Source organism: Lissotriton helveticus, chromosome 5_1 (assembly GCF_964261635.1).
Source record: "Lissotriton helveticus chromosome 5_1, aLisHel1.1, whole genome shotgun sequence".
Lineage (NCBI taxonomy): Eukaryota > Metazoa > Chordata > Amphibia > Caudata > Salamandridae > Lissotriton > Lissotriton helveticus.
The window spans coordinates 617,276,990-617,301,891 of record NC_136065.1 but is presented as its reverse complement, the minus strand read 5'-3'; the positions used below and the strand labels follow the sequence as shown (position 1 = coordinate 617,301,891).

At 49.6% G+C, this 24,902-nt stretch overlaps 1 protein-coding gene across 3 annotated transcripts in view; it reads right to left on the bottom strand.

The window, feature by feature from the left end:
- Positions 1–24,902, bottom strand: part of KLHL21 (kelch like family member 21) — a 401,837-nt gene that overhangs the window by 73,268 nt on the left and 303,667 nt on the right. For all 3 annotated transcript variants that reach the window (XM_078642984.1, XM_078642983.1, XM_078642982.1), the window contains one exon: positions 23,937–24,342. In XM_078642984.1, coding sequence (XP_078499110.1) covers positions 23,937–24,342 — 406 coding nt within the window. The remainder of the gene's footprint in view (positions 1–23,936; positions 24,343–24,902) is intronic.

The window sequence follows — 24,902 nt, the reverse complement described above, 5'->3', positions numbered from 1 at the left end:
CTAAAAAAAAACATCCGACGCACTGACCTGTTAGACCTGCCGATCGGGCCCTGTCTGGTGACACTATTGGCCGACCCTGCTCTCCTCCGACCTCGGCCACTCTCACATCATTTCAGCAGAGGACAGGGCAGCGCCGAGGGGTTTGAATGTTTGTGGTGCGTGTAAGTGTAGAAACTAGAAAGCAGCTCCTCGCGCCGGCCACTCCCTCCTTTCTGCGCTTAGGTGGAATGCAAGACTGCCAATGGGGGTCTAAAGGTGGGGGGAGGGGGGGGGGGGGGTATGTCTGTTCTCATTTTGTGATCCCAACAGTATTGTATTTATATAGTTCAACTCGACCGGTATTTTGTACAATATCAACTCAAATATGTGAACTATTTACTGTACCTAAATCACTGACATGCATCCACTGAACGTCTTTACACTAATTGTTCAGAAATCTGTCAGTGTTATCTGCCAGTAAAGTTCAGGTCATGAAATAGTGCCCGATGGCGGGACCCGTTTCAATGTCGGTTTATACTTACTAGGCCTGAGGCCGGAAAGCGCCTGCTTCCTCTGCTACTCACAGGGGAAAGAGGTCAAAGCGCACGTCAGGGGCGGAGAAGGCAGACGAGGCTCGGCTCGTTTTAGACTCGATGGTTTAAGGGGACCGAGATCTTGGCTGTAGCCCCACTAGGGGACAGCTCCAACGAGAATAATTAACCAACCTACACGAAGACCCATAAAAATTCGAACAAGCGGGAGGGGGCGGGAAAGGGGGAGGAGAGACGCAGAAGTGCCGGCAATGCCGGACCAGATTCGGGGGCGTTCCCGGCTTTCGGCTGACGTCGCGTGACGTCGGCAAAAGCCAAAGAATCTCGGGAACGCCCCCGAATCTGGTCCGGCATTGACGGACAGGCCCCTCGTCCAATGGCTAGGCTCCATTTATGGAGCCAGCCAATGAATGACGAGGGCCGACCCAAAGCCACACTACAGTTCTCATCAGGTTTTCGCCTGCGCGAGAGCGCATCTTTTCGCCAGGCAAAACCTAACGAGTAACAGACTAGCGTCACAAACACAAATGAAAACAAGTGAACTGAGTCAAAAGAGCCATTTGCCTTTTATAGCAACAGAGCTACTGCATTTAGCAGTGTATTTGGGACTCCATTAAGAAAACAAAAGGCTGACTACGCTTGCCTCAATCCAGTCCCGATCCTAAGGATGCTAATCGAACTCGACATTACTTTTGACAGCAAATTGTTTTTTAAAAAGTATGAGAGTAGTCAAGCCCCTGACAGAAGCATTTGTGTTGCTCGGGTCACAAACGTCAGGCGGGGCTCCTCTCAGGTTCTCTTTTAGCATGAAAATAAAACCTATATGTATGCCCAGTGACAAATTTAGATGCAGCATCACCTCAAGGCATCATCTGATGGCGCCTGACATTAACTGCTTAGTAAGGAGAATAGGGATGAATTGGGCTGTGACCAGCGGCGCAACTAGAACCGAACTTCGGGGGGAGGGAGGGGGTGTATTGGCTAGCACTAAACTGTAGTGCTGGGGCTACCATTTTACTCACTGTGGTCCGAAACAGTATTAGAATGCACATTTGGAAGGTCAATAGGTCCGGGTTTAATGTGCTAACCATTCAGACATAGAAGCACAAGTTACTACTTGTGTAACTATACATCTGTAAGAGACATTAGTTTGTGATAGATTCCTTACCTAAGAATATCCCCAGACGCAAGACTGGATCCGGGAAGTTTTGCTTAGCAGTACCCCTGCGCGTCGGTAGGTGGCTCTCGTGCGGCTCCGCGTCAGTCGCTGGCGTCGTAAGCGCCGAGATGTCACGGAGACTACTTAGGCGCCCACCCATGCGCGCTGACGTCAGTTCTGCACACGACTTTCCGCATCGAAACGCAGAGCCATGCAAGAGTGACCATTGGTGCATAAAACTAGGGCCCTAAAGGGGATAACCTTAACCCTAGTAATCAGCTCGCAGAACGTGGAGGATGGGTGGGGCGGTAAGGAATCTATCACTAACTAATGTCTCTTACAGATATATCGTTACACAAGTAGTAACTTGTGCATCTGAAAGAGACACGTTAGTGATAGATTCCTTACCTTAGAATAGATACCCCAGCAATACCAACCCCGGTGGTGGGTCTGCTAACGAGATTACACCAAAAAGGCACGGAGTACAGATCCGCCAAAGAAGCCGTCTCTCCGGACCTGACTGACAAGGCAGAAGTGCTATATAAACGTGTGCAACGAGGCCCGCGTAGCTGCCTGACAAATGTCCTGTAAGGAAACACCCCGTCCGAAGGCAGTAGTGGCTGTCGTTGCCCTGGTGGAATGGGCACGTAGCCCCAGAGGAGGCTCCTTCTTAGCTAAGGAGTAACAGGCTTTAATGCACAGAACAACCCACCTGGAGATGATACGCTTGTGCACGGCCCGACCTCTCTTGGGGCCCACATAGCCAACAAAGAGTTGATCATCCACCCGGAACTGTTGTGTACGCTGCAGATAGAAAGCGAGCGCACGTTTTGGGTCCAGCCGGTGGAGCCTCTCCTCTTCTCTGGAAGGATGCGGAGGCGGAAAGGTGGGCAAAGTGATGGCCTGCCCGATGTGGAAGGGCGTAACAACCTTTGGCAAGAAAGAAGGACGGGTCCTTAAAACCACCTTGTCCGGATGAACAGAAAGGAAAGGAAGTTTAGAAGAAAGAGCCTGGAGCTCACTCACTCTTCTAGCAGAGGTGATAGCAACCAGGAAAGCCGTCTTTAAGGTAAGACGACGTAAAGGACATTTATGAAGAGGCTCAAAGGGAGCGCGCATCAGGAAGGTCAAGAAAGATTTAAGTCCCACTAAGGCATTATGAAGGGTACGGGTGGAAACGTACGTGAAATGCCTTTGAGGAAACGGTTAACAACCGGGGACTTAAAAAGAGAAGGCTGATCTGGAAGCCGCAAAAAGGCGGAAATGGCCGAAAGATAACCTTTGACAGTGCCCAGAGCAGAGCCCTGCCGTACCAAGGAGAGAAGGAACAGAAGAACCTCAGAAAGTGGGGCAGAAAGGGGATCCACAGCCTTTGCGGTGCTCCATGCCACAAATTTGTTCCACCGGCAGGCGTATACCGTTTTAGTGGAAGGACACCTGCCTGCCAGAATGACATTACAGACTTCCGGAGGAAGGTCAAAAGCCTTCAATTGTCGCCGCTCAATCTCCACGCATGGAGGTGGAGGCTGGACAGGTTCGGGTAGAGGACTGTCCCCTGCTGCTGCGACTGAAGATCCTCCCGACAGGCAGACGGATCGGGGGATCGATGCTCATACTGAGTAGCTCGGGATACCATACTCTTTGAGCCCAGTCCGGAGTCGCAATAATAACTTGAGCCCGGTCACACCTGATCTTCTTCAGCACTCTGAGCAGAAGTGGTATAGGCGGAAAAGCGTACAGTAGACCGCAGCTCTACTCGAGACGAAAAGCGTCTCAGAGCGAGTGCCACCTTGGAAATTCCAACGTGCAGAACTGATGACATTGCGAGCTCTCTTCGGTGGCGAATAGATCTAACCAAGGCTCTCCCCACTGCAGAAAGAGACTTTGCGCCACGTCTGAGTTCAGACGCCATTCGTGATCCATCAAGCAACGGTGGCTGAGTTTGTCCGCCCTGGCATTCAGAGAACCCGCCAGGTGTTGAACCACCAAGGTAATGCCTTGATGTTCCAGCCATGACCAGAGGCGCAGAGCCTCCTGACATAGGGTCCAGGACCCCACCCCGCCCTGTTTGTTGCAATAGCACACGGCAGTGGTGTTGTCCGTGAACACCTGCACTACACTTCCCAGACGGAGGGAAGGAATGCCTTCAGTGCAAGTCAGATCGCCCGCAGCTCCAGAAGGTTGATGAAGCCAGGACTCCGCAGGAGACCAGAGGCCTCTGAACTCCACCTCTCCCAAGTGGCCGCCCCATCCCAGGAGGTACACATCAGTCACCAATGTGTGCTCCGGTTGGGGAAGGGCGAGGGATCTGCCATTGACCCATGTCTTGCAGTGCCCTCCGAGATCTAGACATGATCGGACAGGTTGCCCTGATGCTGTGCCCACTGGAACTTCAGGTCCCACTGCAGAACCCGGATATGCCATCTGTTATGTGTCACCAGCAGGATGCAAGAGGCCATCAGGCCCAGAAGCTGGAGGGTCATCCTGACCGAAACCTGGGATAGAGGCTGAAAGATCGGAACCATAGCCAAATATCCCGGACTCGCTGCACGGGAGGATAAATCCAAACAGCGTTGAATCCAGAACTGCTCCGATGAAGGGGAGCTTCTGAGAGGGACTTAGGTGTGACTTCGGCACGTTGACGGAGAACCCCAGCAAATGCAGGAGGTCGGCCGAAGTCTGGAGGTGGGAGACGACTGCCTGGGGCGAGGCCGCCTTCAACAGCCAGTCGTCAAGGTAGGGGGAAGACTGATTCCCCTGACCGGCGCAGATGAGCCGCGACCACCGCCATCACCTTCCTGAACACCCGAGGGGCACTGGTTAGGTCGAAGGGGAGCACGGCAAACTGAAAATGCTCCTGGCCTACCGGGAACCGCAGGTAGCGCCGGTGGGCTGGAAGGACGGGGATGTGAAAATAAGTGTCCTGCAAGTCCAACGCCACCATCCAGTCTCCGGGGTCCAGGGCAGCCAGGACCTGAGCCAGAAACAGCATCTTGAACTTCTCCTTCCGGAGGAAGCGATTGACATGACGGAGGTCCAAGATGGGGCACAGGCCCCCCTTATCCTTTTTGGGGACCAGAAAGTAGTGGGAATAACAGCCACACCCTACTTCCTGACTGGGAAAGCAATTGACGGCCCCCTTGGCCAGGAGGGCCGAGACTTCAAGAGCGGCAGGGTTCTTTGTAGAAAGACCCAAGGACTTGGCCGTGGCCCGAGAGTCTTTAAAGCGCTCCAGGGCATTGTCGGCCTCATCACCAAAGAGGTGGGAGCCATCAAAAGGCATGTCCATGAGCGAGCTCTGGACATCGGGTGAGAACCCAGTGGAAGGCAACCAGGCGTGGCGCCGCAACGCCACAGTCGTGGAAATTTCCCTGCTCAACGAATCAGCGGTGTCCAGACCACACCTGATGGCAAACTTTGCCGCATCCTTATCTTCCGCAATCGCTTGGGAAAGGACAGACTGGCCCTTCTCAAAACATTGAGGCAAGACCTGAGCTACCAAATCCCACACTGCGTGGGAATAACGGCCCAATAAGTAGGCGGTGTTAACCAACCGCAACCCCAAGCTGGCTGAGGAGAACAACCTCTTGCCAAATTGGTCTAGCCTTTTAGAGTCCCTAGCCGGCAGAGCCGTGGGAAAGGCACTCTGCGACGTCAAGGCCTGAATGACCAGACTCTCAGGCGTAGGATGAGTGGTCAAGAAGGCGGGATCAACAGGCGCCAGGCTATGACGCCTAGCAACGTTTTTATCAACCGGCGCCCCCGTGATCAGTCGCAATCAAGTGCCCAAGAGGACTCTGTTGAAGGCCTCATTGAATGGAGCAGCGGCTCCGACGACGTAGACGTCATATGGAGCATCTCCGTAAGGAGGTTGGTTTTAAGGGCCACTGTAGGGAGGTCAAGATGGAGCACCTCCGCAGCCCCACGGTGTAGGAAGCGCCCTCCTCCATAGTAGGTGGAGGAGAGGCAAACCCCGGGTCAGAAGACTCATCAAGTTCACCGGCATCTTCAAGGTCGTCCACCCAATCCTGCTCGGAGTCACACTGCCAGACAAGGGGGTTCTCGGAGCCGTCCCAGTCCTCGTCCCGTTCAGGCGTAGAGGGAGACGGTTGCGGCGGCAGGGCCGGAGCCGGAGAAGGGACAAGCGGCGTCGGGAACGTTGCCGAAAGCGGCGCCGGCGGGGGCCGAGCCGGAGCCATATCCCAATTTGGATCCCAGGCCGGGACTAAATGGTCTGGGAACCGGGGCAGGGGCGGGAGAAACTGCACCCAGCATGGCGCCTGTGGCGTAGCCAAGGGCGGCGCCGGGGCCGACGGTGCTGCACCTTGTGGCGCCGGGACCGGAGGCACAGGATCCTGTGGCGCCGGGGCTGGCGCCAGTGGCGGAGCCACCGGGCCAACAGGATCTGGACACGGGACCATGGGTCCCGAAGGCGCGGGAGCCCGGGGCCGAAAAAGGCAGTCCATGGCAGCAAGAAACTCTTGCATCTGTTCGGGAGTTGTCGAAGGACCCGGGTATAGCGGGTAGGCCGAGCGACTCCCCGGGTCCAGAGGAACCGCAGGGGCGGAGCCCCTGGCCCCCTCGCCTGCCTCCGGGGAGCGACAGGGGGACGTCGGAGAGCGAACACGCTTCTTTGACTTCTTTTTATGGCGTCGCTGACAGGAATCTGAAGGCGAAGACTTACAGCCCGAGGTGAGACGGCTCCGGTCCCGCGAGCGATCCCGCAAACGGCCCCTAGACCCAGAGCGGCGGTGACAGAAATGCCGGGCCTCCAGCAACTTCTGGCGCCGCTCCCGCAAGGCCTTCGGGGCCATGGTTCGACAGTCTCGACAGTCCCAGGAGTCATGGTCAGTCTCCAAGCAGTAGAGGCACACATCGTCCACACTTACACCTAAGCCAAACTGTCACAGTTTCTTTCTCTTCAAAAAGATGCACAGATTTCAATGTGTGCATGCTGCAACAAAAAATCATCATGGGAAGTAGTGTTGGCAAGAGAATTTGAATCGACGCACAGCAAATTTTAATAGACTGTATAGGTATATTTCTGGGTGCAATCACAGTATCGTCGCGTATCCCACGGCGTAAACTATAACCTGGTTAGTAGTGGGATCAGTGGGTCACTGTCCCATCCTGTGTTGCACACTCTAGTTCCTCTCCCGAAGAAAGAGGTTCCAAACTTTGTTTTAACGTTTCAAATGTGCTTTTATTCAGCAATATTTCATTCTTTGCATTTTTCAGTAACTCATTTATGTCATTTTTGCGACATTTTTGCGATTTTTCATTACATGTTTAATCATGTCAGCACTGTCCTTTTAAAGCCATCCAATGCATTTCGAGGCTTATCCGCCTCTTCGTCAGGGAAAAGGATACTGAAATGGAATAAAGTTTACAGGATAATGAATGTTGGGTCGGGAACGTGAAGTGTGGCTGGTGTTTAGGGTTAATCTGTGAGGGTAAGGGGGGGCTGTGTTTGGAATCGTGTGATTTTATGATGGCACCTTAAAGAAATTGTCCCGCAACCTGTGTAAAGTGATCTATAAATATCAACATTAGGCTTACGTGTGGCTCTTTTCTGTGAGCTCGTGCGTTCTGTGGATTGCAAAGTATCGGTAAGAATAATACTATGGTTTCTCAAACGAGAAGGCTATCAAAAAGTGTACAATACCAAAATTTGTATATGATTGTAACATACAATAGTGACATAGCGCATCAATCTAAACAGTTGGTGGAGATACGTAATTCAATGAAAGTTCATCTATTGAGACGGGTAAGTCAATCAATAGTCTGTACTGGGTGTGTCCATTCTCTGTTTATTGTTCCGTTTCAAAAAAGCCAACACGTGTTTCATCGCAAGGAACAAATGCGAATCTTCAGCGAGGTCAACGTCCGTTCACGAAACACGGCGCCGGGAAACTCGAAGAGGGGGAATTACGTCCGCCAGGACAAGGCACTTTGTGGTTCACGAGCGCACCCGCCCTGCAACCACATTGACCTCGCTCCTCCCGGTTTCTACTCAACCTGCCTATTACTAAGATGTGTTTATCCACACATCAGATACTGTTGACAAAATAACGCGATACTTGGTTTTCTGCCGTTACCGTGGCAGACACCCCTTATGCATTCAAGCCAAATAGACAAAAAATTTTGGTTAGCCGGCCCTGAAGATTCGCATTTGTTCCTTGCGATGAAACACGTGTTGGCTTTTTTGAAACGGAACAATAAACAGAAAATGGACACACCCAATACAGACTATTGATTGACTTACCCGTCTCAATAGATGAACTTTCATTGAATTACGTATCTCCACCAACTGTTTAGATTGATGCGCTATATGTCACTATTGTATGTTACAATCATATACAAATTTTGGTATTGTACGCTTTTGTGTTAGTGCAGGGGCACAGTTGTTCTTATTCATTGTTGACCAGTTTCTGGCCTTTCTGAGTGGTTGTGAGGTATTACCACTCGCCCTATTGCCTACACCTGTTTTACTCTTGCTTGTCACTGTTTAGCGGTTAACAAGGCGTGCGCCCTGAAGTTCTGGTATTCCCAAAAAGACCTCAGCAGGTGCTCACATGCCACTCAAAGACCTCCACTGGCTCCTCATTCCCTAACCCACACTCTTTACACTGCTCACACAAGTTTACAAAGTCCAGCACAACCTTTACCCCACCTACTTCAATAGCTGCATCAACTAGAACAAACCCATCATACACATCTGCTCAGCCAGACTCTTGCTCGCACACATCCCCCACAAACAAAGAACCAGAGTCTGCTATCGTGCTTTCTCCTACCTTGTGCCCAAAGGCTGGAACAACCTGCCCCTACACATTAGAGCTGGCTCCTCAGTACTTGAGATCTGCAAGAAAAATACTTACCTGTACACTGTGGTTCTCCAGTATTGATTCCTTTCACATGCTTGTATCTTCCCCATCGTCGTGGTGGGATTCTCGCAGTAGTTAGAAAAGTAGCACTATAAGAGTTCATCATAAATAGGGCTCCCTGTTTTCCGTTTTTAATGATTTTTACAGATAAATACAGACAGAAAACATGTATGTGTCTGTATGTATTTTAAAATGTGGATAAAAACGGAAATTGTATATTTTTTTTAAAAGTAATTCCAAATCTGTCTGCCAAGACTGCCAAGCCAATAGATGTGTGGGTTGACAGGAAGGGGTGTTAAACAGAGAAAGGGATTTCATTAAAGAGGCTTTAACCGCATGCGTGCGGGCGGAATTCCGCCCGTACGCTGAGATTTCCGAAACCGCACTTTACGTGACGAGCTGGGCTCGTCATGAGCGTGCGAGGAGGCTACCTCATGACGAGCCCAGCTCGTCATCAGCGTCGAAGGGGTTAACAGCAGTAGATATACACAAGACTATTACTGAAATGTGCATGTTTTCATATAAGTGCATTGATTTAACTTTAGAGGGTATTCACAGCACTGAAACCCAGCAGACATTCAAGCATGAGTGCATATTTATTGGTTAAATAATTGTGGAAATATATGCTAATTTCCGCTTGATTTTCTTTACAAAGACTGAAATAAATATGGATAAATGCAGATAAAATTAGCCAATAATAAATATGGATAAATACAGATGGAAATGTCAAAAAATAAATAGCAAAAACCGGGAGACCTAATTGTAAACCACAAAAGGGAAAGGAAAAACTGGGAACAACTCTCTTCTCATTCCTTTCTCCTCATATTCTCTCACATGCTTAATTCTTTCACTACTTTCTACCTGGTCTCTATCGCTTTCTCTCTTCAAACTCTTTTCTCAATACCTTCTCTACCACAGGCATCCTCCCTGCCACCTTCTCCTCCTCACCCCTATCAGAAACAGGCCATGTAGAAGATTAACCCAGTTGAGAGACGGATGATACTCTCACAGAATATTAGCTGATTCTGGTTTCTCAACCCCCACAGAACTTCAGGTTTTAGATTATAGGAAGGAGTGTTGAAAGACCTCTGCTCTGCCTGTGAACTGGCCACCTAAATGTATGTCTGCACAGGGGTTTAGCACTGTCTGCAATGGAGCTCGGCTCCATACTTGGAAGAGCTCAGCTCTGTTTGCCCAGGGCTGCAGCAATATGTATGCAGGAACTCCTCTTCAGCGCAATGAAAGAAATTGTGTATGGGTACACGGTCGCTGCTCTAAATGTGCATGGGTGAAGGCCTATGTATGCAGGGACTTTGCTGCAACTGTGCTGGAGCTTAGCTGTGGAGGAGTGAGATCAACTCTACAAAATGATGAGGTCGTTTTGTGGCAAAGCTCTGTGTCTCTGTAGGCACAAGGACCTACTTTTCTCTGTGCAAGAACTCATTTAGGTCTTATGTGTTGAGCCTATTTCCATTTACCAGGTCTTCTTATAACATCTCAATTGTATAGCCTCTACCTTTCCAGAGTATACTTTGTTGTGAACCTCTTCTTGATGTTCATTGCTTTCATCTCATTTTGGTATGTCCTTTGGGCTACACTTGTAGTGAGGAAATTTAGAAAGAGCAGGGAAGATCAGGCTGAGACAATGAGACAAAGTTAAATATGAAACGAGACAAAGGTGAAATGTATTTCGTGGGAAGGAGCAGGTTGAGAAAAATGAAAAGGGCTGATGACCGGGAACAAGAGAGAAGGCAGAGACGCGTGGAGAGTGACAAGAGGGACATAGGGCAGGAACAGAGTGCTGATGTCCAGGTGACTACCTATGGGCAATTGGGAAGTTAAAATGTACTGCAGCACATGGGAAGGAAAGACTGGGCCCGAGCAAAAATAAAAAGTTAAAGAAAATACATAATATTTTAACTCTTTTCTCTGAGCACCACGTTGGAGCGTAAAAACAGGCAGACCCTGAAAAAGAGGGTAGTCAGGTGGACCATGGCTCTGAAGTAGGTGTGTTAACCCAGGTGTCTACATTTACCAGTTAGATCCTTTGAAATGTGAATGTGTCTAGGATTTGGAGCAGGCACTGTGCTCTCTTTGGCTTAAAGTTTTCTAACCACCAACTACCGCTTGCAGAGATGGTATGGATGATCAAGAATAGAACACATGAGAGCATAGTAGACTGGGGAACACCATGCTGGTGTGGCAGAAAGCTTAGGAGGAGACGTGGCAGGTGTTGTCTATCCACAGTGTCATTCTGATCCTTCTCTTCAGTCTATTATATGGTTGTCCATCAAACCATGAAAGGTCAGAACCCAGCAGTCCTCGGCTGTGGGAAGTTGGCCTGATGTGCAGTGCTCACTATTCTAGTGATCACTATATATCAGTCCAAACAACCCTTATTGATGATTGGTTGTAAGTCAACCTTATAGACCAGCTATCCTAGTAGCATGGATACGAGCAGTCTAAGGCTAAGACTCTAGAGGGCGTGTTAAGCCAGCTGTTTTACCATCACATTACCCCTTGAACACCCAGTGAAAGGACACCACACAAGTTGTTATGAAAATAAACAGTGTATTTATTTATTACAAGACTACCCTGGCTCTTTATGAGACAGGGAGCTAAGCACACAACAAAACTCTTACGAAAATACTTTTAAGTTAGCACGTTACACAAATGCCCGAGGGGCACGAAAAACCATATACGCTAAAAGTGGAATGCGAATTACTAGCAGGTAAGTAACAGTTCTAATAGGCTTTGGAATCGCTAGGACTGGACTAGGGAATCGTTAGATTACTACTAGGAGGCCCAGGGGACTCGGGTGCAGAGTGTGCACTCTCACGTGGGATGCGGGACAAAGTCTATGGAAGCTAGAATTCACAAAGTTAGTGTTCACGGGCGAACCCGACCTGGTAGGGAGAAAACGACAGTGGATCCTGACCCTTGGATAGTGAGGCTATGCTGGGACACCGGAGTGCCGAAGTTACCTAGCCCAGGGGCTGCAGCTGCATAGGTCTGAAAAGACGTCGGGGATCTCGTTGCCGGACCAGGAGCCTGGAAGGAAGAAGTTGCTGGCAGGCGACCAGTGAAGAAAAGTTCGATGGATCCAAGCCTGGATCAAGGAAGAAGAAACCTGAAAGCAGAGGGGACCAAGTTCTTGAATCACTAGCCAGTGATTAAGTGGGCACCAGGATGGCACCGGGCGAAGTCACCGCAGTCAGGTGAGTGGGCGCTGCTGGGCTCTGCAGTCTCTCGGACCAGGAGGCGTTGTCGGCGACCAGGATGGAGGTGCGAGCTGTCCCACGAAGGATGAAGTCGTCGGCGTCGAAGTTACCCAGGAGTGGGCAACAAGCCTTGGCTAATTCAAGCCCACGCGGTGGACTCAAAATGGCGTCTTGAGTGGACCAGGAGGGTCCGGGGTGCTCCTCTTCTGGAAGGGAGCAAGGGCCAGTCTGGAGCAACCAGACCAGCAGCAGAAATGTCGTCGGGCGTCGTCAGGAAGGCCACAAGCCAACGGGCTAGTAGCCAAACAACGCGGTGAACAGCGGAAAGCAGAAGGGCCCCGCGCAGATCGTGGAGATGCTGGGGGGCTGCACTTCGGAGCTGGAGCTGCTCAGAGTCGGGGCTTCTCGGACCCCAAAGCACTCACCAGGAATTCACTCGGCGGGCTTGCTGGAAAGAAGTCGTGCAGTCTTGCAGATGGCCGGTCCCTTGAGGTCTCGTCGCACCCACGGTTCTCAGCTGGGCTGTAGAGGTGGGTAGAGGTCAGAGGTGCCAGGGAAGCCGGTTCTCGTCGAGCTGGGCAGTCGGATTCCGGAGGAAGGACTTGCAGCAGACCGCAGTGTTCTTAGATGGTGCCTGCGGATGCAGGGTGACTACTCCTTAGTCACAAGGGAGAAATCTTAGGAAGAAGTCTTGAGTTCCTTTCGCAGAAAGTAGTTTCAGGATTCAAAGATGATCTGATTTGGAAGGGGGCCAGTCTCTACCTTTATCCTGTAAAAAGGGGCTGGCACGCGACTAAGTCCTGCCCTATGGGTGGGACTAGGAGGGGGGTGGTTACACCCACTTCCTTGGCGGGCTTTTCCCCAGCACAGGGTCTGGAGTGACCCTGGAACTGGTTCCAGCCAGCCTATGCACAGTGAGCACCGGGGTGCCACGTGCAGTCACCTTCCTCTAAAGCCCTGCCTACCTACAATACACAAAACCCTGTCTGGGACGGTGCTGGCACCGCCCCTGGCAGGAAACCCTTTGTCCTTATCTCCTGCTCTGGGAGGACTCCCAGCAGCAGGAGGGCAGACTTGTGTCTCGGTGGCAGCATCCATTTTGTGGATGCTAAGGCTCTGTCTGACTTTTAACCGGGTTATAGGTTACAGGCATGTCGTGTCCCTCTAGAAGGGTGGAATGCTAACCCCGTCGCCAGAATTGGCGAGGGGTTAGTATTCCAATTCGTATGACACCTTACTCGACATGTTTTGATAAAGCGATACCAGAGTTGGCACATAACCGCGAGGATTATAATGCACTTAAGAGTATATGGTATGCGATATCATGGAAACGGCTAAGGGATGGATCCCGAAAGCCGCAGACAGGCTCAGCTCATGCCTGAGCACTATCTCACACGATTCCAAGCACTCTGCCTTCAGGATTGTTAAGGCCTGCCATAGGAGTGACTGATAGGAGATCTGTGTGTCCATTTTAGGGTTAGATATAGGTATACTATATCTAAAGCAAAGGGTGAGTACACCACCTTGCCCCAGCTGTCGTGCAGCCAGTTGTGTCAGTTTTAGTTAGTCAATCCAGGGGTGGCACAATACATGCTTCAGCCCCTGGGAGACTTCTGGGTGCACCTCAGCCCTGGGTACAGGGACTTGGAGAGGGCCCAGGGCCAATTCAGTACCTGAGTACAATTTGGATAGAGAGAACAGCTAGGCTGTGGGTCTGATTAGCAGGCCCACAGCCAGGGAAAGTCGTAAACCAGTGCAGCAAAAAGCAAAAATCTGGGTGATCATAGGATTGCAGACCCTACTCTCCTACATGACCCCCCCCCCAAACTTTGGGACAATAAACTAACCTTGACCAGGTGAGTCTTCTTGCTCTAAGTGGAAATACCTGGAGAGCCCATCAGCATTGCTGTGATCAGTCCCAGGTCTATGCTCCACTGTAAAATCCATCCCCTGTAGGGAAATGGACCACCTAAGCAGTTTGGGGTTTTCACCCTTCATCTGATTTAGCCACAAGAGGGGCTTATGGTCTGTCTGAATGGTGAAGTGAGTGCCAAACAAGTAGGCCCTCAGCTTCTTCAGGGCCCAGACCACAGCAAAGGCCTCCCTCTCGATAGCTGACCAATTTTTCTCTCTGGGTGTCAACCTCCTACTAATGAAAGCAATAGGCTGATCATTACCATCAAAATTCAGTTGAGACAGAACAGCTCCCACACCCAACTCAGAAGCATCTGTTTGGACAATGAATGGCTTGGAGTAATCTGGACTCTTGAGGATAGGTGCTGTGCACATGGCCTGCTTTAGGTCATTGAATGCTTTCTGACAGCTTGCTGTCCACTGAACTTTCTTTGGCATCTTCTTGCTTGTCAGGTCATTAAGGGGGGTCACTATGGACCCATAATTTCTGACAAACTTCCTATAGTACCCAGTCAGGCCCAAGAAAGCTCGAACCTGAGTCTGGGTGATTGGAGGAGTCCAGTCCTTGATGGCCTGTATCTTACTCTCCAGTGGCTGAACCTGGCCTCCACCTACAAGGTGGCCCAGGTATACAACCTGTGACTGCCCTATCTGGCACTTTGTGGCCTTGATAGTGAGGCCTGCCTTTTGCAGGGCCTCTAACACTTTCCTCAGGTGGACCAGGTGATCCTCCCAGGTGGAGCTAAAGACAGCAATATCGTCAAGATAAGCTGCACAGAAGTCATCCAGCCCAGTGAGGACTTGATTCACCAACCTTTGGAAGGTGGCAGGTGCATTTTTCAGTCCAAAGGGCATTACCACAAATTGATAATGCCCTCCAGGGGTAGAAAATGCTGTCTTGGGTTTGGCTTCCTCAGCTAACCTGATTTGCCAATACCCAGCGGTCAAATCAAATGTGCTTAAGAAGTTGGCAGAAGCCAATCTATCTATAAGCTCATCTGCTCTTGGTATTGGGTGGGCATCAGTCTTAGTGACTGCATTGAGGCCTCTGTAGTCTACGCAAAACCTCATCTCTCTCTTACCACCCTGTGTGTGAGGCTTTGGCACTAGAACTACTGGACTAGCCCAAGGGCTATCTGAGGGCTCAATGACTCCCAGCTCCAACATTTTCTGCACTTCAGTTTTGATGCAGTCTCTAACATGATCAGGCTGCCTGTAGATTTTACTCTTAACAGGCAGACTGTCTCCAGTGTCAACATCATGGGTACACCAATCAGTTTGGCTGGGTGTCAGAGAGAACATATGTCGAAAGGATTGCAGAACTTGCCTGCAATCCTGTTGTTGATGTTCAGTGAGGCTGCCACAAAAGACAACACCATCAACTCAACTGACCCATCATCAGGATTCTGAGTGAGCAGGTCTGGGAGAGGGTCACTCTCTTCCTCCTGTCCCTCATCTGTGGCCATGAGCAAGCTCATGTCCTTCCTGTCAACATATGCCTTGAGCCTGTTAACATGGAGCACTCTGAGAGGGCTCCTGGGAGTTCCAAGGTCCACCAAGTAGGTAACCTCTCCCTTTTGCTCAATGATGGTGTGGGGCCCAGACCATTTGTCTTTCAGAGCTGCTGGGGCCACTGGCTCCAGCACCCACACCTTCTGTCCTGGCTGGTACACAGTCAGTACAGCCTTTTGGTCATGCCAAGCTTTTTGAAGTTCCTGGCTGGCCTCAAGGTTTTTAGATGCCTTCTCCATATACTCAGCCATCCTGGAGCGGAGACCAAGTACATAGTCCACTATGTTGGTTGCAGGCTTTTTGAGAGGTCTCTCCCATCCTTCCTTCACCAAACACAGGGGTCCTCTTACAGGATGCCCATACAGAAGCTCAAAAGGGCTGTAGCCAACCCCCTTCTGTGGGACCTCTCTGTAAGCAAACAGGAGGCAGGGGATCAGGACATCCCATCTTCTCCTAAGAGTTTCAGGTAGTCCATGAATCATCCCTTTGAGGGTCCTGTTGAATCTCTCAACAAGCCCATTGCATTGTGGATGATAGGGTGTGGTGAACTTGTAGTTCACACCACACTCTTTCCACATGGCAGTCAGATATCCTGACATGAAGTTTGTACCTCTGTCAGAAACGACCTCCTTAGGGAAACCCACTCTGGAGAACACTCCAACTAGGGCTCTTGCCACTACAGGGGCTGTAGTGGTCCTAAGGGGAATAGCCTCAGGATACCTGGTGGCATGGTCCACCACCACCAGTATAAACTTGTGTCCTGATGCTGTCTGGGGTTCCATTGGACCAACAATGTCAATCCCCACTCTTTCAAAGGGAACCCCCACCACAGGTAGTGGTATGAGGGGGGCCTTTGTTGTGCCACCTGACTTACCACTGGCTTGGCAAGTGACACATGAGCGACAAAACTCCTTGGTATTCTCATTCATATGGGGCCAGTGAAAGTGTGAGACAAGCCTGTCCCAAGTCTTTGTCTGACCTAAATGACCTGCAAGGGGAATCTCATGGGCCAAGGTGAGAAGGAAACCTCTCAGAGACAAGGGGATGACCAGCCTCCTGGTTGCACCAGGCTTGGGGTCTCTTGACTCAGAGTACAGGAGTCCATCTTCCCAGTATACCCTGTGGGCACCTGTGGCATTCCCTGCAGCCTCAGCAGCAGCCTGCTGTCTGAGGGGTTCAAGGGAAGGGCAGCTCAACTGTTCCTTCCCCAGGTCTGCTCTGGAGGGTCCCCCTGAGCCCAGAAACTCAACTTGATCAAGTTCAAGCTCTTTAGGCTCAGTTTCCCTCAGCTCTTCTAGATCAGCCTCCTCAGAGACTTGATCCTCAACCTGGGGCAAGGGGGAAGGCAAAGCCTTACCCTTACTGCTCTTCTTCTTGGGAGGTGTCTGGTCCATAATTTCAGGATCCAGCACCTGTTCAGTGGGGCATCTTCTGGCCTGTGACCTAGTCACAGCAAGCACATGTGCTGGCAAGCCTAGCATCTCCATGTGAGTCCTCTGCTCCACTTCTGACCATTGTGATGACTCCAAATCATTGCCCAACAAACAATCAACTGGGAGGTCTGAACTGACTACAACTTTCTTTTGTCCCTTCACTCCACCCCAGGAGAAAGCCACAATTGCCACACTATGACTAGTAGTGACATTGCTGGCATTGGTCACCAGGAAATCAGTACCTGGCATGATCTGTCCAGGGTCCACAAAGTTAGGTGTCACCATGGTGACACTGGCACAAGTGTCCCTATAGGCCTGAGCCATCTTGCCATTAATCAAAGGTGTCTGCCTGTATTTGCCCAAAGTATTGGGACTTATTTCAGGGGACATATCCATATCCCCTGTACAGACAAGGACAGCCTGAGTGAGTGTGCCAACTAAGTTGTCAGACCCCTCAGTACCCAAGGTTAACCCAACTAATGCCTTGGGAGTGACACTACCACTACTGACTGTACTAGGGGGTGCAGTTGCTTTAGGAGCTGTAGTGGCAGGAGTTTGTCCTCCTCCTCTTTTGGTGCACTCACTAAACCAGTGAGATTTACTTTTGCAGTACTGGCACCACCTTTTTGACTGGCCTTCTTGAGTCTTCTTCTTCTGGGAAGCCTGACCCCCACCCTCTTTGGTTTGTTGGGGACCTGGTGAAGACTTCTGGTCATTTTGCTCATTCTTAACATTACCCTTCTGGTCTGCTTTCTTCTGACCACCCTGGTTCTGGTTCTGGTTCTGCTTGATCCTTGTCCTGACCCATTTGTCTGCCTTCTTTCCCAATTCTTGGGGAGAGGTCAGATCTGAATCAACAAGGTGCTGGTGTAGCAACTGGTTCTGACAATTGTTTAAAATTTGTTCTCTCATCATTAGATTATACAATCCTGTGTAATCTGTAACCTTGCTACCCAGCAACCAGCCCTCCAAAGCCTTAGTGGCACAATCCACAAAATCAGACCAGTCCTGAGACTGAGTTTTCTGGGTGTCTCTGAACAGCAACCTGTACTGCTCAGTGGTTAAACCAAACCCATCAACCAGTGTATTCTTCAGGACCTGGTAATTGTTAGCATCCTCCACTCTTGTAGTGAGGAGCTTATCTCTACCTTTACCATCAAAGGAGAGCCACAGTATAGCTGCCCACTGACTCTGGGGAATGCCCTGCACAGTGCAGGCCCTCTCCAGAGCAGCCATCCATTTCTGGATGTCATCCCCTTGCTTAAAGGGGGGCACTATTTTAGTCAGGTGTTTAGTATCTAAACCCTTCTCTCTATCTCTTGGGAGATTGCTGCCACCAGTGGGAGCTAGCCCACTCATCTGCTGCTCTCTTGCCAGGGCAAGCTTCTCTTTGGCCAGGGCAATTTCTTCCCTTTCAATCCTCAGTTCAGCTTGTCTCATCCTAGCTTCATGCTCCTTTCTCTGAGGGGAAGTAAATCTCCTCTGTGGAGGATTCCTTCTCCCCTGAGAAGAGGCATTAGAGTGCAGAGATCTATTGGAGTCCCTAGAAAGAGATCTATCTCTCCTAACTCCAAGGTTAGGCCCACTTCGGGTCAGTACTGGGGGGCCCCCAGATCCTAGCCCAAGTAAGTCTAAGTTGGTCCTAGTTAGCCTTCTGACTACCTCAAGACCCTTGTCTACCTCATCCCCAGAGAGTACCTCCTGATCCTCCTCCTCAACTGCTGAATCAGTGTTGTGGAGATCTGGATCCCCAGAGGTTCCCTCTAAGGCTGGCATGTTCTCATGTAACTGAGAAAGCTTTCTGGCATCATATGTCTCTAAGAGACCTATCAGAAAGGAAGTGGTGGGGTTAGACCCCTGCTTCAGTTTTCTGGAGACACAGATCTGTCTCATCTCATGGAAACTGAGAGCTGCATATCTTGAAGTGACCTGTGGAGGGTCAACACTGACCAGGGGAGTCTCAGCAGAGTCCCCCTGAGTCGACATGCTTTTCTAGTGAGGTGTAAGTGGTGCACTTACCTACACTATATGTTTGCCTACTGATCCCTTGCTAGAGTTGTAGTTTAGGGTGTGCTAGGCCCTAGGAGCTACAACAGCTGGTTCAGTAGAACTCAGAGTATTCTAAGCTAAGTTATATGTACCTTTAGTACTTATGTGATCTTTCACAAGATATTCTTAGGGCATGTGTGGTAAAACAACAGCAAGCTCAAATCCCAACCGCTGCTCACCAATGTGGGAAGTTGGCCTGATGTGCAGTGCTCACTATTCTAGTGATCACTATATATCAGTCCAAACAACCCTTATTGATGATTGGTTGTAAGTCAACCTTATAGACCAGCTATCCTAGTAGCATGGATACGAGCAGTCTAAGGCTAAGACTCTAGAGGGCGTGTTAAGCCAGCTGTTTTACCATCACATTACCCCTTGAACACCCAGTGAAAGGACACCACACAAGTTGTTATGAAAATAAACAGTGTATTTATTTATTACAAGACTACCCTGGCTCTTTATGAGACAGGGAGCTAAGCACACAACAAAACTCTTACGAAAATACTTTTAAGTTAGCACGTTACACAAATGCCCGAGGGGCACGAAAAACCATATACGCTAAAAGTGGAATGCGAATTACTAGCAGGTAAGTAACAGTTCTAATAGGCTTTGGAATCGCTAGGACTGGACTAGGGAATCGTTAGATTACTACTAGGAGGCCCAGGGGACTCGGGTGCAGAGTGTGCACTCTCACGCGGGATGCGGGACAAAGTCTATGGAAGCTAGAATTCACAAAGTTAGTGTTCACGGGCGAACCCGACCTGGTAGGGAGAAAACGACAGTGGATCCTGACCCTTGGATAGTGAGGCTATGCTGGGACACCGGAGTGCCGAAGTTACCTAGCCCAGGGGCTGCAGCTGCATAGGTCTGAAAAGACGTCGGGGATCTCGTTGCCGGACCAGGAGCCTGGAAGGAAGAAGTTGCTGGCAGGCGACCAGTGAAGAAAAGTTCGATGGATCCAAGCCTGGATCAAGGAAGAAGAAACCTGAAAGCAGAGGGGACCAAGTTCTTGAATCACTAGCCAGTGATTAAGTGGGCACCAGGATGGCACCGGGCGAAGTCACCGCAGTCAGGTGAGTGGGCGCTGCTGGGCTCTGCAGTCTCTCGGACCAGGAGGCGTTGTCGGCGACCAGGATGGAGGTGCGAGCTGTCCCACGAAGGATGAAGTCGTCGGCGTCGAAGTTACCCAGGAGTGGGCAACAAGCCTTGGCTAATTCAAGCCCACGCGGTGGACTCAAAATGGCGTCTTGAGTGGACCAGGAGGGTCCGGGGTGCTCCTCTTCTGGAAGGGAGCAAGGGCCAGTCTGGAGCAACCAGACCAGCAGCAGAAATGTCGTCGGGCGTCGTCAGGAAGGCCACAAGCCAACGGGCTAGTAGCCAAACAACGCGGTGAACAGCGGAAAGCAGAAGGGCCCCACGCAGATCGTGGAGATGCTGGGGGGCTGCACTTCGGAGCTGGAGCTGCTCAGAGTCGGGGCTTCTCGGACCCCAAAGCACTCACCAGGAATTCACTCGGCGGGCTTGCTGGAAAGAAGTCGTGCAGTCTTGCAGATGGCCGGTCCCTTGAGGTCTCGTCGCACCCACGGTTCTCAGCTGGGCTGTAGAGGTGGGTAGAGGTCAGAGGTGCCAGGGAAGCCGGTTCTCGTCGAGCTGGGCAGTCGGATTCCGGAGGAAGGACTTGCAGCAGACCGCAGTGTTCTTAGATGGTGCCTGCGGATGCAGGGTGACTACTCCTTAGTCACAAGGGAGAAATCTTAGGAAGAAGTCTTGAGTTCCTTTCGCAGAAAGTAGTTTCAGGATTCAAAGATGATCTGATTTGGAAGGGGGCCAGTCTCTACCTTTATCCTGTAAAAAGGGGCTGGCACGCGACTAAGTCCTGCCCTATGGGTGGGACTAGGAGGGGGGTGGTTACACCCACTTCCTTGGCGGGCTTTTCCCCAGCACAGGGTCTGGAGTGACCCTGGAACTGGTTCCAGCCAGCCTATGCACAGTGAGCACCGGGGTGCCACGTGCAGTCACCTTCCTCTAAAGCCCTGCCTACCTACAATACACAAAACCCTGTCTGGGACGGTGCTGGCACCGCCCCTGGCAGGAAACCCTTTGTCCTTATCTCCTGCTCTGGGAGGACTCCCAGCAGCAGGAGGGCAGACTTGTGTCTCGGTGGCAGCATCCATTTTGTGGATGCTAAGGCTCTGTCTGACTTTTAACCGGGTTATAGGTTACAGGCATGTCGTGTCCCTCTAGAAGGGTGGAATGCTAACCCCGTCGCCAGAATTGGCGAGGGGTTAGTATTCCAATTCGTATGACACCTTACTCGACATGTTTTGATAAAGCGATACCAGAGTTGGCACATAACCGCGAGGATTATAATGCACTTAAGAGTATATGGTATGCGATATCATGGAAACGGCTAAGGGATGGATCCCGAAAGCCGCAGACAGGCTCAGCTCATGCCAGAGCACTATCTCACACGATTCCAAGCACTCTGCCTTCAGGATTGTTAAGGCCTGCCATAGGAGTGACTGATAGGAGATCTGTGTGTCCATTTTAGGGTTAGATATAGGTATACTATATCTAAAGCAAAGGGTGAGTACACCACCTTGCCCCAGCTGTCGTGCAGCCAGTTGTGTCAGTTTTAGTTAGTCAATCCAGGGGTGGCACAATACATGCTTCAGCCCCTGGGAGACTTCTGGGTGCACCTCAGCCCTGGGTACAGGGACTTGGTGAGGGCCCAGGGCCAATTCAGTACCTGAGTACAATTTGGATAGAGAGAACAGCTAGGCTGTGGGTCTGATTAGCAGGCCCACAGCCAGGGAAAGTCGTAAACCAGTGCAGCAAAAAGCAAAAATCTGGGTGATCATAGGATTGCAGACCCTACTCTCCTACATCGGCTGTGCTTAGGAAAACAACTGCATCGCTTGTGAATCCCTGCTGTGGTGCGCATATCCAGCCCTACCAAACTGAGTGAAAATTCAAGTTTGAGGCAGATGAGCACAGTGAATTGCTGCACTGCACCACTGCATGTTAGGGCCTGTTAGAGTAACTGTATGACATGACATCATTGTGAAGCCACCACATTAATGCCAATCAGCAGCAGCTCCTTATCAGGGACTTCTAGGCACAGCCCCCCTGCCTCCTGTGAGGCCATGTGCATTTTTTAAATTTAGCAGTGTTCATGAAAACACGAGTTTAGTGTTTCCATGAACATTGCTAATGCGCAGATCAGCCTTCTCCCCAAGCTCCCAACGACAGAAAAAGAAGGCCCGAGAGGGCTGAAGCATGATCCGGCTACCGAGTGTTGTTTCAAAATAAAACACTATAGATGAATTTCTAGATTGTGAATGTGAGGGGCATAGTTCAACTACAGTCCCCTCACATAGGCACAATTTATTTTATTAAGGAGGCATACTGTGCATGCCTCAGGCAGCACAGTACACCTGCTAAAATGGGGCTGTCAGGTGTCACATCAGTGCATCCCTGACGCCAAGAAAAGCCACACAGAGTTGCAGGGGCAGGATACTCAGCACTGTCCCTATTACTTCAGGCCTATTCTTCCAGACCTATCAAAAAGCTGAGACCGGTATTTAGGTTAGTCTTCCCATTTTCACTCCTGCCCTGGCACCTCGTTGGGAATCATGGATTACTGGTTTCAATGCCCAGCACCAGATTCCTGTTTTGTTTCTATCATGGAGCTTCCAAATTTCCAGCTAAATAGGCAAGATAAGTAAAACAACATTTTTATTTATCTATCTTTTCAGTCAAATGGGTGTTGTGCGCCTGGTTGTGGCCTAGAAAATTATCAGTGGATAGAATTAATATAAGAATTCTATAACTTTTCTGAATTCTTCATTGTCATGCCTTGAGACAAGTATGCTCAGACGTGAGTCCTGTGCTCACTGTACCACAGAAATGAACCTACACCGACTAATGAGGTACAAATATCCAAAACAGTCATGGGCTGCTTGTGCTCCAGTCCAGAGGACGGTCTTGGTTGTTCCTCCGGGTGCTGGACCAAGGCTGACTTACTCACGCCTGGATCTAATCAGAAGTGGTATGGTGGGCAAAAAAAACCAATGGATTGGTATGTAGCCAAGAGCAATTACCAGTGGCTGATATTATTCCAAGCATTCCATCCATCACTTTCTGTGTATTGTTCACAACAAATATATGGAAAAAGAATGACAAGACCGTTTTTTGTGATTACAATTCCATTTAACAGTGGCAATGCTGGGGCCTGAAAAAATTGCTTGTGGCAAACAGCCAAGTCTGTTCTCCCATTTAGGTGGCCCTACCCAGACTACTTCCAGGGTTTTCACAGTGCCAGTCTGTTTTATAATTTAATTTGTTACACATCAATATATATTGTGGGTAGACACTCTACTCCCCCTGAAGTAAGACAGCTCCCAGTCGCATGTCGCTCCTGCACGGGCAGCTCCCATCGATTCCATTGCATTTAAGACAGTTCCCAGTGTTATGGCACTACAGTATGGATAACTCACTGTTACGTCCCAGCCCAGCAGTTAGCACAGCTACCACTGGCATGTCACTGTAGCACGTATAACTTTCAAAGTCATGACAGTGCAGCAACAGCAGCACCCAGTTTGCAGTCACGACAGTGAATGAACCATCCAGTGTTGCGTCACAGCAGTATGGGCAGGCCAGTGGTCGCTGTAGAGTATGCAGCTACTAGAAGGAGGGCAACCCACAGTACTTTTTGTAACTGCACCGGAATGAGCACTCTGTTTCATATCATTGCAATTAGAGCAACCCCCAGTATAATACCACTTCTGTAATCTCAGCTGCCAGTGTGAAGCATGATGTCCCTAGCATAAGCGGTCCCTTCTTGCAACTCTTGACCAAAGACATCATAGGAGCCAACAGACATCTCAGGGCAAGCTAAAAAGAAAATCTAAATAATATCACATCGAAGAGAAGTGTAAAATAATTGTCAAAGCCCAAAAACACCCAGCAAAAGGGGGAAATTTTTTTTAACCTGCTAAACGCAGCTAATAAAAATAATAATAATTCATCACCAATTTCTGGTATTCTAGAAAAAAGTGCAGATCAGCACTTAGGTTGGATTGTAAAAGTTGCTCTTTTGCCCAAAAATATATCGTGGTAGTGCACACTTTTAAAATGCAGTACCAATGGAACATTATTCCTAAGAAAGTCACCATCTATCCAGATGACAAATATTTTACCTTCCGCTCAGAAAGCATTTGGCAGTTACTTACCTAACAAAATAGATGAGTCCGTTTAGGGTCACTGTTTTTGGTGCAAAGGACCATGGGGGCAGCTGGCCGCAGTTCACAAGGGACCACAGGTTTATTTCGGGATCATAGCACTGTATCACCATGGCCTCTTTGCCTTCGAGGGATCCAATGGCATACAGCTTGCCACGACATGAGGTGGTAGAGCAGTTGTCCATAGGATGAAGCATAGGCTTCAAGGGCTCCCATGCATCGAGCGTGGGATCATAGCGCTCTGTGCTGTCTGAGGCAATCACGTACAACAGTCCCTTGAGCACTGTCGAGCTGTGGTACTCTCTGGGCTTCAGCATTGGCGACACTTCGGTCCACTCGTTCACACTAGAGTTATATCTCCATACATACTCGTACAGCCTGGAACCATCAGACCCGCCTACAGAGATAAGAAAGCAAAATCAGCATCTTTCATGGGAAAACGTACAAAGTGATATAGAACAAGTTTCCCCGTGTTCGAACCTACACATCAATATATAACATATTTGCATGTATATATCACACGTGTACAACAAATCTGTAAGGCCGATTCACAGAACTAATCTGAGACAACATCCTAAACTTACTACTTTTGGTATTCAAAGAAGGCATTTAGTAGTAGCAAAGTTAGTATTTTGTCTTAAATTAGGATTTTGTCTTAAATTTTGGTCTTAAAACAAAATCCCAACTTAAGACAAAATCAAACTTAAGACAAAATCCAAACTTAAGACAAAATACTAACTTAAGACAAAATACTAACTTTACTACTACTAAATGCCGTCTGTGAATACCAAAAGTAGTACGTTTAAAATTTTGTCTCAGATTAGTTCTGTGAATCGGCCCCATTATGTTCATGATGTTTAGAAAGTTAGCAAAGGAAAATGCTCTTTATTTTAGTTAGTGTTCCATTCATCTATCAATTCATTCAACACAGTTAAGGCATCCAGCCATCAAGCATAC